Here is a 14,186-nt window from a genome sequence, read left to right as displayed (position 1 = left end):
AAAAGATCTTTGGCAACCGAGCTACCTTATATTTTTTTTTTTTTTTTTTTTTTTTTTTTTAGAGATTTTCACTGTAGGGCGCGTGCACTTGCCAGACAGACAGAAAGCGAGAAATCACCCCCCAGGGGGGATGGTCACGCCGCAATCCCTTCTCCTCCATTCTCCTCTCGGGATCTTGGGCACGCACACACACGCGCCCGGCGTGAGTTTTAAGCCACCGTGTCCGGGACACGAACCGCGGTCGACTACGTGGGAGTCCAGCGACATAGCCATTACGCTAACTGCTGGTTCCCCCCATTACATTTAATAGCCTATGTTGCTTCTCAAATGTTTATTAAGACCTGGCATCATTTTCTACCAGAATGTTCATTCAGGGCAATAGAATGGCAATTGCCAACCAGCTATGGGCATTTACGGATGTAGAGGATGTAATATGATGTCCTATAGTAGAAGAGCTAAGTGGTGGCATTTTGTTAGCTCCTGACACTAACACTCTATTAAGGACAGAGGGAACTGACACATCTCAGAGTGTATGAGAGTGCAGAGGTGTATCACAGAAGGCCTTCAATGTAAATGCCTACAGGAAAATCCAAGAAAAAGTGCCTGTGTTCCTGAATTTTTTATATTCAAATAAAATATCATAGGTGATAGTTTGGAGAAGTCTGTTATAGTGTATAAAGTCAAAGTCACACAATAGTACTTTGGGTAGAAAAAGACAAAGTAATTTTTGAGTTTTCAGTTCTGGCTCTGCTTCTAATTCACTGGGAAACATTGGGTAACTCACCTTTGCTGTGCCTGTTTTCTCATCTGTTACATAAAATTATAAAACTGTCTTCTAAATGTTTAGTGTGGATTAGATCATCCCAGAAGGGAGACCTAAATATTTAATTCCAATTTACAATGTTAGCAAATCCTCATGTATCCAAATTGGAGTCAATTTTATTTATTCATTATCATCTCATAATTACGTGTTATAGACATTCTGCATTTAATGTTGCTCTCTTTAAGGGTAGAGGGTGTTTTATTTATCTCTATACACTTTACACTTTCCTATCATATAATCAAAAGGTACTCCATTTACTCATTGAATAGATATTTATTGAGCACCAATTCTATTCATGACACTCTGGGATGCACTAGCAACACAAAAGTAAACTGCATACACTATGTAGTTTTTTGCCCTCTACACCAAAACTAATGGCGATGACTATTAAATGGGTGTTTATAATAAAATATTGAAAAAATGATATTAATTGGGACATGTGCGTTAATTTGGAACACATAGTAAGAACACCTGTCCTTGTTTATTGGCGGTAAGAGTAGGTTTGGTTGAAATGAGGAGGGGCTAAGTGCAATTGAAGGTAAATAGGTTGACCTGGGATGGATTGAAAATCCAATTAGGCTTCCCAAAGAAACCAATATTTCAATATAATAGAAGTTAACTAGGCGAGTTGAGTTAAAGATAAGGAAACTTGTAGGTGGGGGAAATGATATGAAAAGACATAGGGTAAAAGACAGCACAATTTCACATTTAAGAAACTTGAAGTTCAACATGATAAAATGTACCATCTGAGAGTAAAGGGGCAAAACAAGATATAATAAACTGAGGTCTAAAGGATCTTCTAAAGGAAGAAGATCAGGTAGTTTCTTTCTTTTTTTTTTTTGTTTTTATTTTTTTCTTTTTTAGAGAGAGATTTTTGCTATTGCGTGCATGCACTTGTCAGAGAGACAGAGACAGAAAGAAAGTGACAAGTCATCCCCTGGGCGGGTGCCCATGCCACAATCCCCTTTACTCCATTCTCCTCCTGGGGTTTTGGATGTGCACATACCCATGCCTGGTTTGAGTTTTTAGCCACCGGGTCTGGGGCTCGAACCATAGTCAATTATGTGGGAGTCCAGCAATGTAACTATTATGCCATCTGCTAGTCTCACATTGGATAGTTTCTTAGTATGTTTTAGGATATAAAAATCCACAGAACTTTGAACTTGGCTATTAGGAAAAAAAGAAAGTTATAAATGGTTCTTGGGTTTCTTGACTGACAACTTCATGGGTGGTTTTGCTTTTTGTGAGATAGCAGGAAGTTTATTAGTATAATTTTTGATATTTTAAAATATCCAGGTGGCAATGTCAAGTATGTGCAGGGGCATTTTTATTCCATCATGAATTCAGAGTGTAGGAGGGTTTGAACTGAATTTGCAGAATTTGGTGTCATCAGAGCTGATGTTTATTATTTAATGGATGATTCTAAAAGTGATTAGGAATAAATGAGAACTCACAGGTGAAGTATGTAAAAAAAGGAAGTCTAGGCCTGAAATATAAGGAGCGCCAACATTTAAATAACACTACAGATAAAAGTCCTGCAAAGGAATCCAAGACATAAAGAAAATAATTTCAGGAGAACATGATGTCATGAAGCTTAGCAAAAAGAAAATATTTTAAGGACAAAATAATTAACAAAATTAATAAATATTTGTTAAATTCTTGGATCCATTTTTCCATGGAATTGGTTCCACATCAAAAATTTGCCATCCAATGGATTGTAATTTCCTATCATATCCGTGAAGCAACTCTCATGCCTCTTACTTTCTCAAGTATCTACCACTTGGCACAGTAGCTCACCATAGTATGTGTGCAGTAAATTTTGGTTGACTAAATAGATAAACTAATGCTACCCTACTGGTCTTTATATAAACCCTCCTGATATGTAGTTCTCCTCAACGTCCATCCATTAAAATACAACATCCATCACTGTCTTAGAGTTCATTTTTTGTTTAAATTTTTTGGGGCAGATGTCCAACTTCTCTCATTACTGTACACACCCATATACTTTCACTCTCTCCTTTTTCCCCTCTCTTACTTTGCTCTTATCCCTGTTTGAGTGTAGTATTGAAACAAAAGGTCAATAAGTGAGAAATTTGGCATGGTAGGAAGCAGCGGAAGTAATGGAAAAGGATAAAATGGTGGGAGAAGGGCATGGGCAGCAGAGAATAGAATATTTTCAGTTTTCCCAGGAGTACAAACAATGGAGGCAAGCATATTTGACAGTGATTTTTACAATGCAGCTTGTAATTACCAAAATTCTTCATTGGCACTTAATATTGTCTGGCTCATTTTTTGTGTGACATTCATTTGCGGTTACGTACGTCCTGCTCTTCTTAAAAACTGAGTGTTGTCTTTGACTATAAATGTGTAGTGCAGTATCAGAGTTCTATTTGCATATGGTTTGAGGTACATTGAAATAAGCAAATCCTGTCTTTTATCCCCATGAGATCAACTGAGACATTTAAAATAGACATAAAAGGCAAATGTATTCAGTGACTTGACACCTTCCTTGTGATGGCTGGTGGTGGTAGGTGCTGCTGCTATTTTTCCAGTTTTTAAATAAATCAGCCTACCTCATCCACCTTTTGTTGACATCTTGCTTTTCTCTATGTTTCTTTGTGAACTTCCAAATGCAAAGCACACCAAAAGAGTTAGTATCATGTTTAGTTACTGAAAGTTTTGGTGTTACCTATGAGTCACTAAACATGGTATCTGGAAAACTCATATGCCCCTCTTTTGTAATATATAGTTATCTTTCTTTTCATTGTACTTGAAATAAGTTAAAACTAGATGATTATGAACATGATGTTTCCTATTTATTTTCCCTTTTTATCGGGATATCTGTAGATTATTTTGAGGCAGCATCCATATCTGTACACTAGGGACAGTATTGATACTGATTTCCAAGATCTATTGAAAGGACTAACTGTTATAAGAAATATAAAAACCTTGGTGCCTGGCATGTTCTCAATAAATAATAATTCTGCAAGCTCTTTATTTGTACCTATTTCTTGCCCAATACCATGTGCTTGTAATAATTCAGGGAACCAACTTAGGAGGACTATGTCTTCATGGAACTTCTAGGCTTTCCCCCTCTCTTCCACCCTCTTCATTTCTCTTTTCCCACACTCTTCCTTTGGACAGCCATGAAATCTAAGTTCATATTTAGGTCAGATTATGCTAAAGAAAGTATCATGTCTGTTTTTTGTTTTTTTTTTGTTTTTGGAGAGGTGTTTGCTATAGGGCGTGTGCACTTGCTAGAAAGAGAGAGATAGAGAGACAGAAAGCGAGAAATCACCCCCCAAGGGAATGGCCATGCCGCAATCCCCTCTCCCCCATTCTCCTCTTGGGATCTTGGGCACACACACACGCCTGGCATGAGTTTAAGCCACTGGGTCCGGGACTCAAATCATGGTCCACTACATGGGAGTCCAGCAACATAGCCATTACGCTAACTGCTGGTCCCAAAGTACCATGTCTTTTAACATCTATTAAACATAAGGAAGAAGTGAAGAAAAGGCACAGTGCGGCAATAATGAGAGTGATCATCTTTGAATATCAATCTCATTATCTTTGGAGAGAGGAAACATTTTGGTTGTAGGACCTATAATCTGAACATTGTCACAGGCATTTCTGGGCACATTCTTTGGTATTATTAAAATTTTTCTCTAGAAATGAGTTAAATTCTTTGTTTAATTTTTTTTAATTTAAGTTTTTGTTTTTTTTTTTAAGCAATACATTTTTCTATGTCACTTCAGAAGCCATGCCCTTGGCCTACAGAATTTTAAGTGGCATCAGTGATGTGGTTGTTATTTTTCTGATGACTGATAATTACATTTAATTTCTCTATCATTTTCTGATTGAAAAAGATATGATTTTAGAGATTGTGGGTAAAGACATAGGATGGAGCTGCTAAGAGTTTCTTTCAGGCTTATTTTCAAGAAGGGAGAGGACAAAGTGGATGTTCTGTTCTATCATTGGATCTCCAAAAGAAATGAAGCAATTCAGAAACTCTTATGTTCTTGGGAGATTAACTAAAATACATTTTTAGAGATGCAAATTTGAATAAACTATTAAATAGGAATTAACATGGTTAGATTTTTATTAAACTATAAGATAATGTAATATCCTGTTCACCATTAGGATGACTCACTAGAGTTCTAGTAGAGCATCTGTAATCTATAGAAACATAAATGTAATGCATACCTACTTATTCTAAAATGCATTCCTCAGAACTTAGGCAAATGATCACTTATCTCCATTTCTTCTTCAGATATATGATTAATATATATTCTAAGTAATAACAACAACATTGAAAAAATATGACAGGCAATTTTTTTGGAGATATTTTTGCTATAGGGCTCATGCGCTAGCCAGAATATCAGAGACAAAGAGACAGAAAGTGAGAAATCACCTCCCCACTCCCACCCCTCGGGGGGGATGGCCATGGTACAGTCCGTTCTCCTCCGTTCTCCTCTTGGCATTTTGGGCATGCACACACATGCGCCTGGTGTGAATTTTAAGCTGCCAGGTCTGGGACTTGAACCATAGTCAACTATGTAAAAGTCCTGTGATTATGCCATGTGCTAGTCTCAGGAGTGATTATTAAGGATGAAAAGTTGGGCAGCTCTTTGCCACTCTTAGAGTGATGTGATGTTTAATACCATTATGCCATTTGCTGGTCCCAGGGGCTAGTGTTAAGGATGGAGAGTTGGTCAACTCTGCCACGCTCAGAGTGAGGCTATGTTTAACGGCTCAATAAAATCTCTTATGTTTCTCAAAGGTGAAGAACTTTCCAAGCTTTCAATTTGTATGAGATCTCAACAAAGATAAAACATACTGTCTTGGGGTCAGGCAGGGTCTCAACCAATTAGATTTGCACACTTCAATTTATTATGTTAAAAAGCCTCATGAGAGCAGGGAACCAAGCTTAGTTAAATAGATTCCACTTGAAATTTTAGTGATCATTAAATTTTATCACCCTGTTTTACCTGAAATTTGTAACTTAATTTTAATTCCAAATTTATGACAGAATTAAACCTGAAAATAGAATACCCTGAGAGAGAAGTATTCCTGTGTCTGAATATATGGAAGTTGATTGAGCAGGTCATTTTCTTTTGAGAATAAAAGAAATATAAAAACGTGCCTGGTTCTGTTTATCTAATAAAGCAGATGTGTTCAGGACTCAACAGTCTCCTTAACTCAAACTTTTGAAAAAAAACTCTAAAAACCGGACAGCATTTGAAAACATTTTAAACATGCAAGGCAAAATACAGTTTTTAAGCTCAGAAGCCCAAATTCTACTCTGTTACAGAAAGTTTACTAAACATCTTGGTAGTGAAAATGAAACTGGTGTGTTTTACAGATTTTGTAAATTGCTGCCACAAAGGAGAGAATTAGTTTATGCACTTTGTGCCCCTCCCCTTTGCAGTTGACTCATAAGAGAGCAACACTTCTAGAAAACATCTTCTGGTGCCCCTTGGAGTCCAAGCTCCAGGCTCCATATGCATTTAGGCTGATGTAAATAGCAGCATGTTTTCTTATGAAAAAATGAGAACCCATACCAGCCCATTATGATGTTTCAGAGTGCTACACTTATCTGGCAGTTTCTTACAGTTTCTAGAGTAAATTACCAACCCAATTTCGTTTGGATTATAGAATTTAAATGATCACTTTAGGATCATTCTCATAACATAGTATACAACTGTTGATGCTTCTAATGTCACATCCCTGGTCAAGTAACCATGTCAATCTGTCTTCCATCTTTTCATAACAATGACAGTTATATAAAAGCACTATTCTAAGTAATGACTATAATATAGAAGAGATTTTGAGTCAAATGTATAATAGTAGTAGCATTCTGGTTAAAAATAATTTCCATTGTCTCACAAAACAAATTTCTGATGTTTTAAGTATTAATAGGATGTTATTGAAAGAAACTGTAGTTATCACTTCTAAAGCTGTCTCCCCTCCCAATCTCTGGCAGATTTTTCAGAGTAGAAAGAACCACTGCACTCACCTAGATGGCACAGTCCTTGGCATACCGGACTGCAGTGCTGGAAGCCATATAGCTGACCACAGTTTCAAATCCATAGGTCAGCCTGAACACACACCAGGCATGCATAGCACCCAAGATCCCCAGTTGCTGGAGCACCAGAGAAAGATCTTGGTGCGATGCTGTCCTGTGGAAGGCACTTCCTCTTGGTCTCCCTTTCACATGCATACATAGGTACTCTTTATAAAAAAAATTACAAATGCATATGCATTTTAAAGAAACATGGCAAAAGGAAATTCACCAGTCTAGAATATTGGAAATTAATATTGAAAATTAATGCAGTCATATGTCACCTAGCAATGGGTATTTAGTCTCAGCAATGTGTTGTTAGGACATTTCATCGTTGTGTGTGAACATCACAGAGTATACTTACAGGATTAAAGCCTACTGTTTACCTAGGCTGTATGATAAAGCCTGTTGTTCCTAGATTACTAACCTGTACACCATGCTATTGTACTGAATATTGTAGGCAGTTACAGCAAGTATTTATGTATCTAAACATAGGAAAAGTACAGTAAAAATATGTTATAAAAGACAAAAATGATATGGCTATGAGGAAATTTACTATGAACAGTGTGTGCAAGACTGAAAGTTGTTCTAGGTGAGTCAGTGAGTGTGTGGTGAGTGAATGTGAAGACCTAGGTCATTACTGTATACTTCCGTAGAGTTTATGAACACTGTATGCTTAGGATACACTATATTAATTTTTAGAAGTCTCCAATAGTAACCTTAGCGTATTGTAATTTTTATTTAATAAGCTTTAATTTTTAAAATTTTTGGCTCTTTTATAATAACAGATTATACAGCTGTACAAAAATATTTTCTTTAGATCTTTATAAACTTCCATTTAAAATTTTTAAAATTTTCTTTTACTTCTTAAATGTTTTTGTTAAAAACTAAGACACCAACCTACACATTAGTCTAGGCCTACACAGGGTCAGAATTATTAGTAGTAGTGTCTTCTACCTTTATTCCCTGTCGCACTGAAGTACCGTGCTGAACAAAACAGTAATGAGATCAATTTAAGCATGAGAGAAAATGATGCAGTCAGAGATGCAGTAAACACAAGATGTATAAGGCCAGCATAATACTGCATACTGTTATACTGTAAACTTTTTTAAAAAATATGAGTAGGAGTACACTCTCAAATAACAATACATAAACCAGTAACAGTCATTTATTATCATTATCAAGTATTATGTTCTATGCATAATCATACTTGCTATACTTCTGTGTGACTGGCAGCACAGTAGGTGTGCTTAAATCAAAAAATCATAAACACCCGAGCAATGTGTCCTGCTAGATGTTAGGATGGCTGCAGTGTCACTAGGCGATGGGAAATTTTTCAGTTCTATTATAATCTTAAAGGGCCACCTTTATTTATGTGACCCATGCTGTCATGCCATGAGTGGCCCCATATTTATTACTTATATGAGAATAATTCACTAGCAGACATGTGAAACATTTAAGTGTGGTAAAATACTGACTCCTACCTCCTTAAAAAAAAAGAGAGTGTGAGAATCTATATAATATATAATCTATATGCTATTAGGTACTATCATTAACAAGTCAAGTGATACTGGGGACTTGGGACTTAAAATTAGTTAAACGTCTTTTTGCTGTTCTATAACTTTAAAACTCCCAAGTTTACATACATACGGCAACTGAGACAGTTTGGTACTAGCATATGAGTAAAATTTTAATTCCTGGGGCAAGATTATGAACAATCCAGTAATCCCAAACATTTCTAGGAAGGGAAAGGGATCATTTTTCTTTTTCCATTCTGCACCTTTTCTTTTTGCATACTCATCATGTTTTAAATAAACAGACTGAAGAAAGTTGTTATTAAAGCCCTCCTCGGGCTTCTTCAATTTCAGTTTTAAACCAAGTTCAAAATATTCTGGCAAAAAATAAAGACAACATTAGAATGTTGCCATAAATTTTAAATTTGTACAAAAAGTGATAAAACCAAAATGAGATTTAAAAAAAGACCAATAAACATCTCTGCTTATATTTTTATCTTTTTTCATTATCAGTGATTTTTAAAAATTGATTCTAAATTACATTCCTTTTCTAGAGTCTCTGTATTACACCTATTGTTCTACATAACTCTTAGAAGTTTAATGTTTACTTTTTAAAAAGTTTATTTTGTTCAAGATAGAGAGTGTACACACATGCAAGGGAAAGAAAGGGTAAGAGAGATAGAGAAACACTTTTGACAGGGCCTCATCACACTGGGATCTCCTTTCTCTAGACCTCCAACTTGTCAGGATTCTGTGTTCATGTATGCATGCACACACACAATATTTCAGGCCAGCTCGGGATTCTATACGTGTAATCAGCCATGTGGCTTCCAGCACTACATTTCCGTTTACTACTGATGTGCCACCAGGCTGGGCCTGTGTTTTAAAAGTGTGAACGCCTATTAGCATTGCTAATAAAGAATATGTAATGTCTGTATTTGCTCACAAAGTGGAACAGAAAATATTGCTGATCAGAGATTCCATTCCTTTACTCATTCTGGTTGTCATTGAAGTCATTCATTTTCATTTTAGAAAAGAACTAACAAATTTGTTATGAATGAAATGGGGATCCCAGAGAATAGGCCACACATTGGCATGGAGATGAATCCAAACCCTTGCAGTCTAGACCAGAGGAAGTGGGGACCAGCACGATGGAACTCTCATTTAATAGATAATTTGCTTTACATTGCCCTTTATTTATTTATTTATTTATTTATTTATTTATTTATTTATTTATTTTTGCTATTTCTCCAGTGATACTGTGTGTACTTCAACTAGCCTAATGTTGGACCCAGAAGTAAGAAGGAATTGCAACCACTTTTAAAAAGGCTTATAACGGGACCAGCAGTTAGTGTAATGGCTATGTTGCTGGACTCCCATGTAGTCGACCGCGGTTTGCGTCCAGGACCCGGTGGCTTAAAGCTCATGCCGGGTGTGTGTGCATGCGTGCCCGCCCAAGATCCCAATAGGAGATTGGAAGAGAGGGATTGCGGCGTGGCTATCCCCCCCTAGGGTGTGATTTCTCGCTTTCTGTCTGTCTGTCTGGCGAGCACACGCACCCTATAGCACAAACCTCTCCAAAAAAAGGCATACGGCAAAAATATAATCTCCTTCTTATTACACAGTAACATAAATATAAAAATGTGTACAAATAACAGTTTTTATTCGAGCATTAAATTTTATTATGATGTAGTATGTGTTTTATTACACTGTTACCTGATGTCTATTAAAAACGAGCTTCGGGAATGCCTTTCTGGCATAGGTAATTTCAAGAAAGAGGCTCCAGGGCCTTGCTGAGGTATGTGCTTTATTAAGATGCTGCGACTTCTCAAGTTGAGGCCACATGGGAGTCACAGTTGTATATGTAGCACTCCCTAAAGGCTGGGCATGGCCGTGTGTACCTGGCAGTCTGAGCTACTCTGGGAGCTAAGGCAGGAGGATCATGACAGAGTAAGACCTTGTCCAAAAAAGAAAAATATGTATATTTTTAAAAAAGAACAGTTTTCTAGATCATCTTCTAACCTTCACCATGCAAACAAAATATCCCTGATGCTAAATTAAAAAAAATAAATATATATATATATATACATATTTATATATTTTTTAGATAAGATCTCACCATGTCAGGAGTGTGTGTCTGTTTGCTCATAATACTGCTCTGTCAGCATATGGTATTTTTATTACCTCCATTCTGAAGAAGGTTAAAGGGGGAAACGCACACATGCGTACACACACACACACACACACCCTTTAATTTGTTCTTTAGAGTTAATACAGATCCTTTGTGTCAGGTGGACCTGGATTCCAGTCCAAACCTCATCATGTAATCATAATGTGAACTTCAGTACATTTAATGTCTTTGTATCTCTTTCTCTGACTTTAAATGAATGAAGTTAATAATATCCTATTGGGAATTTTAGTGAGCATTAAAAATAAAAACATATGTTAAAAGCACCAAATACAATTAACAGCTACAATACACATACCAGCATCCTTCTTGTTCTTGAAGTTAATGAAACCCTTTCTGCCCCAGAACCTTTGCATTTGCTACCCTTCTCTGTAATACTTTCCCCTTAGCTCTTTGAATGACTGGCTCATTCCCATCCTTTAGGTTTTAACTCAGATATTTCTGACTTAACCTGACCAGTGTGTCTAAAATAACACTCTGCCCTCATCCATAGTCACAGTCCATGGATCTCTTTATTTGGGCCATTGTCTTCTCCTTCAAATGTTAACTCCACATGGGTGGAGAGATTTCCTCTTCCTTGTTGATAATTGTATACCCAATGTTCAAGTCAGTGCCAATGTCAATAAATATAAACAATTGGAAGAATCAATGAAGTAAATAAATGAATGGAATGGGAGGTGAGTGGGAGGGAGGAAGAAAGAAAGCAGGAAAGTAAGAAAAGACACTGGAAGGAAAGGAGATGATGGATAAATGGAATAAAGAACATAAGGAAGAAACGTATATGGCCTGAGGAATGGTTTATCTTCTGGATATATATATTTACGTATTTAACTTTTAAATTTAATTTGAAGTTTAAAAGTTAGATAAGAATTGGGGCTGGTGGGTGGCATGGCGGTTAAGGCGCTGGACTTCCACATGGCTGACCACAGTTCTAGTCCCAGGCCTGGTGGATTGCTTTATTATTTTCCCTCTCTCTCTCGTCAAATTGAATAATAATAATAAATAAAATAAAATAAATAATTATTAAAATTTTTAAAAATTAGGTTAAAATTGTGTGGTTTTTATCCTCCTTTTTAACCTTATCTCTTTCTTCCAGAAGCCCACAGGTTTTTTACAGGGAAATTTTTGTAGAATTCAAAAATTTTTGTAGAATACCGACAGTTTAGAACTAAGTATTTTCAGGTTTGACAATTTTATACTCTCTTGCAACAACTTAACACTGCATTGTAATCTGAAAGCAGCCATAGATAATACGTAAGTGAATGATAAATGATCAAATAAAACTTTATTTATGGACACTGAAATATGGATTTATTTATTTTATTTATTCATTTATTTTTGCCAGAGGGTACATATACTTGCCAGAGAGAGAGGAAAAGTGAGAAAGCATCCCTCAATGGGGCATCGTCATTCTGCAATCCCTTCTCCATTTCTCTGTCCAGTTGACATCTAGAGCACCTGGCATGTTTTTCAAGTCTTTGGGGGTAGGATTCAAACCACAGCTGACCTTATGAGATCCAACTCCCTTAACCACTACATAATGGGCCAACCTGATATTTAGATTTTAAATATTTTCTATGTCATGAAATACTATCTTTGATTTTGTCAGGAAAATAGAAATATAAAGACAATTTTTAGTTCATTAGCCTATAAAAAATAGGTGGCTAGCTGGATTTGGCCCCTTTCACCTACTTTTCTGACCTCTGCTTTATAATGAACTAGTTTAAAGGTTGTCAATTTCAAGGATGTTTGTCTTTAAAAGATGAGCTGGCATAGGAGAAGACCAAGAATAAATGTTGAGTTCTTCCTCAAAGAATAAATTTCTGTTGGTAGAGTTTTAAGTAATTTGGCAAATGGAAGGAGTGTATAATTTTGAATAATCAGACCTTCCTGAACTCCTGCAGTCACATGGTTTAAGCACTCCATTATCTACAGGTAAGGCTGTGAGTGCTAAGAGCAGCTTTTATTACTGGTTAATACTGCCCTGGCATGACTGTTAACAAGCTCCCATCTTATTTATTCCTTCATTTCTAAGACTTTAGAATTTGGGATCAGTTACCTCCTCCAGGGATGATTTTGAAAGCAAGACATTTGAGGAACTTTGAACTGAATGACTCCTCTTTGTTTATAATCCTAAAGATGAAATGTATTCAATTTCAAGTAACGATTTCCCTAACATTTGTTACTTTATTTTGGGTAAAAAATTATTTTGGAGATCATTTAAAAAGTATATATTATATTATTTTCTCTAAATATAAAAAATTTGAAAATGAGTTTGAGATTATTATGGTATTATGAGTATTATTTTAATAACTATTACTGTTTATAGTGCTTTCAATTACTTTAATCTGATAGAACTTTCCGACTCTTTTTTTATAACTCACATCTCTCTTAAACAGCCGAAGCTACTGCTTAAACTTCCACCTTGGGAAGATGTTAGTCAAACTGCATTGAGAAATCAGAATGAAGCTCAATTTGAAGAAAAAGCAGTTAAGTATTTCATAGGTAGGAGTACTTAGGATATTGAAATCAAATAGTCAAAATTCATCTGTTTTATTTTAGGGCATTCAGGATAAGTAAGCTTCCCTTCAGATATACTTCCCAGAAGTACAACTATTGGTAGAAACTAAAGAGTTGGGTTGTTTTTTCTCTTACTTTTTGTAGATAGAGAGAAATAATCATCATTGGTTATAATAAGGCAGATGTTCTGAGGTAAACTTGAAAAGTCCTTTTACCTTTCCCTTCTTGCCTGTGCTAAATATTAGGAAATGAAAATTAATAATAGTTTAGATCTAAGTTAACCTGAAGTAGGAAGCAAAAAAAAAAAAAGAACAAAAAACAAACAAACAAAAAACAAACTTAACTCATGTTAGCCAAATATATTATTTTAAAACTTTCTGCTTAGGCCTTGACTATCTTTATCAGGAGTAGCCCCTCTACTTTAGAATGCTGAAAAGTAATTTAACACAGATGCACTCAGGAGTGTGGGAATGAGGGGTGAGAAAACATGTCTTTAATTTAGTGTTTGTTATGCTTTAGTTCCGGAAAAGTGTTGAGTAAATGACTCTATATGTAAAACAGAATATGGATTATTGGAATTGCCCAAAGGTAAGCAATCTAATTCGCAAGATGGACTGTTTGCTTAAATCATTTAATGGCATGCTTGGAGACATGCATGGTAGTCATCAACAATCAAGTGCTGTAGCGCAAATATTCAGGAGCAAAGCGCTTGGTGTGTAGAAATCTATGATTATATGGGTTTCTCCCTGCATATTCTTCACCTAAAAGCCCAGATGTGTTGCCCTTGAGGGAAACAAAGGGGGTGTCATCCCCAGGGAGTTTCATTAGACCAGATATGGTGGGTGACAATCAGATGCACACCCCTTTGTGTACCTGAAAATGATAGCCTATTGTTTTTACAAGTTCTGCCTGATACAAGGCTGCTCATAAATTATGCCATAATCGCCCTTGCAATCCATTTGCATAGGAGTTGAGAGCATATATAGTTGATCTATGACTAACGTCACAATTGGAGACATGTACTTTATATATATATTTTTTAATATAAATCCTTCCACAAAAAAATATGGTCGTTGG

General features: G+C 36.0%; 1 protein-coding gene across 1 annotated transcript in view; it reads left to right on the top strand.

The window, feature by feature from the left end:
* Positions 1-14,186, top strand: part of CEP128 (centrosomal protein 128) — a 461,274-nt gene that overhangs the window by 376,424 nt on the left and 70,664 nt on the right. The window contains exon 24 of the mRNA XM_014591066.2: positions 12,989-13,078. Within this exon, the coding sequence (XP_014446552.1) occupies positions 12,989-13,078 (90 nt within the window). The remainder of the gene's footprint in view (positions 1-12,988; positions 13,079-14,186) is intronic.

This window comes from Tupaia chinensis, unplaced genomic scaffold (assembly GCF_000334495.1).
Source record: "Tupaia chinensis unplaced genomic scaffold, TupChi_1.0 Scaffold000528_1, whole genome shotgun sequence".
NCBI lineage: Eukaryota > Metazoa > Chordata > Mammalia > Scandentia > Tupaiidae > Tupaia > Tupaia belangeri.
The sequence above is the reverse complement of the archived record's forward strand: the minus strand, read 5'-3'. Positions and strand labels throughout refer to the sequence as shown.